Source organism: Anarrhichthys ocellatus, unplaced genomic scaffold (genome assembly GCF_004355925.1).
Source record: "Anarrhichthys ocellatus isolate YVR2014 unplaced genomic scaffold, GSC_Weel_1.0 scaffold24, whole genome shotgun sequence".
Lineage (NCBI taxonomy): Eukaryota > Metazoa > Chordata > Actinopteri > Perciformes > Anarhichadidae > Anarrhichthys > Anarrhichthys ocellatus.
In genome coordinates, this window is record NW_022280054.1 from 8843603 (window position 1) to 8849050 (window position 5448).

A 5448-nucleotide genomic window follows, 5' to 3' on the forward strand; every position below is an offset into this window, starting at 1 on the left:
TGTGTGTGTGTGTGTGTGTGTGTGTGTGTGTGTGTGTGTGTGTGTGTTTGTTTGTTTACCTGATTGTGTCATGTGTGTGCATGTGGACACATACACCTATTCATACCTGTGACAGGGATGACATGTCAGGCACGGAGTTCCTACCTGGACACAGAGGTGCTTTGGGGCTACCGCTTCACACCGGTTCTCTCCCTGGAGAAGGGCTTCTACGAGGTCGACTACAACAACTTCCATGAGATCTACGAGACCAACACCCCCACCTGCAGCGCCAAGGAGCTAGCTGCTAAGCTTCGGGATGGGCCACTATTGCCTCAGCTTTCGCTCCTTAGCCCTGACCCCAAAACGCATAGTACTTTTGACGCCCTAAACCGCCTGTCCGAACGGGACCCACTCAGCCCAGATGAGGACAAGGAGGAGAGAGATTCAGGGGGTGACAGAGGAGAGACCAATGGCTCAGCTGCTGCTTTGGAGGATCCGCCCGTGGCTGACGGACTGCCTGACTGATGTGATTGGCGGCCACATCAGCTAAAACCCCAGGAGAGACTGGACATGAGGACAGGACAATATAATGCTTCATTTAGTCAACGGCCAGCTTGTTCCATTGCAATGCTCGGAGATACCAGAACTCCGTCTCCAGCCCCCGACTCATGCAATACTCCTCTAATAGAGTCTCAATCTATAGTATAGATTGGTTTTGTAGACACGTAAGTACGCATACACTGACACACGTACAGTATCTATAGCTACACTAAAAGGTTGGTGGTCGGATTGTCTTTTTATAATCGTAACAACCACTTACTGCTGTAACAGCTGTAAGTTGTATAACGTAAACTTGAGCTGAAACTGGTAGCCATGACAAATTACCATGGGCGTATTATGGATACCCCAGTATTCTCATTTAAGAGTGTGTTGATTCAGCTTCATTTGAACAAAATCACTTTCATAACACAGCTAACGTGTCTGACAGCAGCTTTTGAGTGATAATTCAGTGATTAAATCAACCTTGTTATTGACGTTTTTTGTTTTATTTTCTTTATGTGGGAGATTAATATTTCCTTTTTCTGGCAGTGTTGTTATTATTCTTTGTCAGAAACTCAATTCACCAAGGAGGAAATGCATAAAGCTTCTAGTTCGCAAAGGCGAGAAAAAATAATGGAAATGTGTTCTAAGAAAGGCAATGTGTATCAGCAACTACTATCCAAATTTATTTGTTCACACTTTCTTCATGGTTGTACTGTCGTAAATACCCTCATTGTGTGTCTCCCCAACATACTGGGAGCCTTGACCCAAAAGAAGCCAGCTAGTACCTCATTTCAGTAATTTTCAGGGATTTGAAATGAACAATAAGAACAAGGCAATTGCTGGTAAAAAGCTGTATATGCCACTGACTGATTATTTTGAAAACTTTTTGACTGATTAAAGATTTAATTCCCCTTCCCGCTGCATCAACTAAAACATTAATTACAAGCCCTTTTCTAGGGACAGAAAGCACAATTTCCCACGAGGTGACACACTGACCTGACCCTGGCTGATGCATGTCAGTCCTACTTAAAAGTGAGATTCAAATATTTATATATAACGATTTATTTGAAATGTTCTTTATTTCTATACAGTACGCACATGAATATTTCAAATACTCCACAAGCAAAATGAAATGTCCATTGTATCCTATGTTTGTTTTCTTTTTGTTTTAAATATTGAAAAGATATCCAACCACGATGTTTTTCAGCAACATGAAAGTTAAGTCTACTGAAGATAGAAGCAGGTTTTCTGTCAAATCCAACAAGTTTAGTCGATGGCAAGCTCATCACCCACAATATTTGCCTATTTGCCTTCCTCGTAGTTATTTCCTCTGAACATCGTCTGTAGTGTTCACCTTATTTTAATTCTTCTTTTTCCACTTGGTTCAGTTTGCTCTTTGGCCCTGTTCCACAAACCACCACTGGGTCTTTTGCTTTGTGGCCATTGTGACTACTGTTTTACAGTAGTTTTTAACCTTTCTTTGAAAGGACACGTGTCAGAGCTTGCATGCATGAATCAACCCCTATGCGTCCCATTGCTGATTAAGTTTCATACAGTAAGAAACACAGGGTATTTTCTAGGCATGCAAATTATGAGATTTCTACAATATATTATCAGATAATGTATTAATATTCAATTATCATTTGTCGAAAAGATAAATTCCTGATACTTTAAAATCTCCTCCTCCCTAATTCTATGTTACTCTGTTTATTTTTATTTTTTTTACAGATGCTTGTCCAATCAATGTATTTGTTTTCAATGTGACATTTCAGCATCTTACTATGTATTCCATTTAAACGATACGTTTGCCATTAGCGAGAGATCATCTTTCGTTGCTGGAATGTCATCTGTTGTCTGTGTGTTCTCATGGGAATAAACATAATATGGTCGAAAGAACAACATGTTCCTGTTAGATAATGTGTGCATGCATGAGCGGTTGCATGAGAGTGTGTGAGTGTGTAATTATTTCGCACATAACTTTGCAACTGAGGATTGGAGAGTTTCATTTACCACGTGTGACGCTGCACTGTATCAGCTGTACTGTGACAAAAAGACAGATTTATGGCCATGGCTCTGGGTAAAACAACTGTGTCTGACGCAAAAGCTGAAAACTGGATTAGACGCATATCAAATCATAAAAAGGAGACTTAAGCGACCTTTAATTATCGGTACAAAACAATCTTGTCTTGTACTGAAGCTCGAGGCATATTCTGCTTCATGCATGCTAGAGAACAAATGTAATGGACAGCATCAGGAACTTTGTTGCACCCCTTTCAGTGTCTAAATTTGAATTCATTAATTAAAATGATACAGCAGCGAAGTGTGGATATGTCTCAGTGGCAACCTCAACCCACTCTGTGTTGTAAATTGTTGTCTAGGCCTATAAAGACCATATAACCAACAGTTTCTCATGTATTGGATAATTGCGGCTGCTGGAGTCCTGAGGACCTTAACAGCATCCCTGAGTCAGCTTTGTGTGTTTGAAGACTGCAATTACACACACACACACGCACACACACACGGGAAGACACAATCACAGAAAACAGCCGGCAGACTGATTAAGAAGGTCCACACAGCACAGCAAATAACTAGTGACAGAGAAAACTCGGCAGAAGTCACCGGGGTAATCATATTTATTCAGCGTCTACAGAGTACAACCAGTCATAAAATGAAACATGATGTTACCTTTGGTGTCCAGTGTGTCATAGAAATTCACTGAATCACAGCAATGCGCTGTCAAGGCTATTCTTGTCCGAGCTATTACATTTGGTGGCTGGATCGTCAGCAAGCTGACAGTCCCTGATTCAAATCTGAATAATGTACGATGATGAATATAATGCGCCATTGAATGGCGCATTGAAATAGGTACCCAAAGCAGGTGCATGTGGGTGAGCACAGGTGTGTGTGTGTTGGGGGGGGACATAGTCAGCAAAACTAAAAGCGCACATGAACACACAATAACAGCCACAAACAAACAACGAAAAGCAAAATGATCCATGTATGCTTTTGCCAAGTTTGACATGCCCTTTTCACAATAAAGAATTTATGAAAGGAGAAGAACAAAGAAAGATAAAATTGCTAAAGCTGATGAATGGCTCCACGCCAACAGAGTAACTAGCTATTATCCTTTCTCTTTCCATATAGCTAATACTCTTCCCTTCTCCTTTAAATAATGCATGCTTGAGACAAAGAAAGGAAGCACATAGGCCATTAACAACTGTGTAGTCAGAATAAAACATCCTGAACAATTATAGTCACAGTGAAAAAAAAAAAAGAAAGTGGGAGGAATTTTACTCTGGTGCAACAAACTAGTGTAAGCTCTTTCCATTTTCTTGCTCCTTGGACTCCCCCTTATTCTGCTTCAACAACTCCCACACAGAGAGAACAGAAACACAGACACATGCAACAGGGCATGGGTTATTTTACAGTATTTTCCACATTTTTCCATGGATAGCCTGGTGATTTGTTTTTCCCACCATCCAGAGTAACATCCAGAGATGAAAAATCAAGCTTCCAAACCCCATTGTCCCTACTTAAGCAACTGTGACTCCCTGCTGCAATTATATCTTATTAAGAATTCAAATATCCTCTTACATACTGTAATGGTTCCCCTGTCTTTATTCCCTTACAGCTCCCACTGGTAACAGAAGGCTTTATTTGTGTGCTTTATGTCATTTGTTTCTTTTTTCTTTTTCAAGCTTGTAATTGAACTCTCCCTGTGTAAGGTGCATAGGCTGAAACCTCTTTTGCACATTCGTCTTCACGTGCAGCTCTCAGTTGCACCCCATAAGACCTGTTGGGTTTCCTGGGAATCTTCCTCTGCACTGTTAAGAGGCACAAAAGCTGTAAGCCTCCAGGACCCAGCAGTGAACATGTTACGAAACCTTATGTAATACAGCTTCACACAGAGCAAGTGGACCAATCACAAGAAGGTGACGTAGTTCAGTCTGCTGTTTGTTCATGGTGAAAATTTGTTTGGAGCATGTCAGTAAAACAATGTGACGCAGTTTAATTTAGGGGACATACATTTTTAGAAATGTCTGAAATTCTGGTTAAACAATACCCCATAAAGGACCTACTCATCCAGCCGAAGCATGGATGAGTAGCACCATTAGCACTGCCAGGCAAGTCTGTTTGGTTCTGTATATCCAGTGTTTTGAATGGAGCGAGCAGACAGTTGTACAGACACTGAGAGAGAGACCATTGCCTTTTCCCAGCCAGGAGACAGAGGTCTGCCCTTTGATGTGTTTGGACGATGGCAGCCTTTGATGAGGATTTCTATGGCACCAGAGTGGCTGTGGCTTCAAATTAAGCTGGCTGAGCTTCTCCTGCTGAGAAGCACAGGCAGGCAACACTGAGAGCACGAGAATATTGTCACAAGGCCTTGCTCTGTAAATACATTTTGCACACTTTTGCTTTCCTGTTTTTCCAGTCATCAATGTCTCCAGTCATTTCAGATACCTGCCATTCCCCACACACCCTGTAGCTGCCCTCAGTGTGTTCCCACCATTACCAGCACACCTGTTCCCCATTCTCTCATTAGCTCCCCTGCATATATCAACCTTCTTTCCCCAGTCATTTGCCAGATAGTTGAATGTATGCAATCCAATGTTTCAGCCTTTGTTCCTGACCAATTCTACTCACCTGCCTCTTGCCTGCTTTATTTATTCTTGCTGACTGATTACATGTTGCCAAACTCTGCCTTGATCTTCAAGTAAAAGATTGATGCTTCAAACTGCCTCTGAGTCCTAATTTTGAGTCCACATCACTGTGTGCAGAACCATTACAACGGACGAGAACTCTATATTCAGTCCCCACGTTAAAAGATTAGTTTAACATTTTGCAAAATATTCTTGTTTGCTTTAAGGGACAGCTAGCTGTGTCATGCTAAGCTAATTTAGCCAGCTGCTGGCCTTAGGCTTATGC

General features: G+C 41.5%; 1 protein-coding gene across 1 annotated transcript in view; it reads left to right on the forward strand.

The window, feature by feature from the left end:
- kcnj5 (potassium inwardly rectifying channel subfamily J member 5) overlaps nt 1-5243 on the forward strand; it is a 25974-nt gene extending 20731 nt beyond the window's left edge. The window contains exon 4 of the mRNA XM_031860838.1: nt 116-5243. Coding sequence (XP_031716698.1) covers nt 116-504 — 389 coding nt within the window. The 3' untranslated portion in view covers nt 505-5243. The remainder of the gene's footprint in view (nt 1-115) is intronic.
- Nucleotides 5244-5448: the final 205 nt, after the last annotated feature.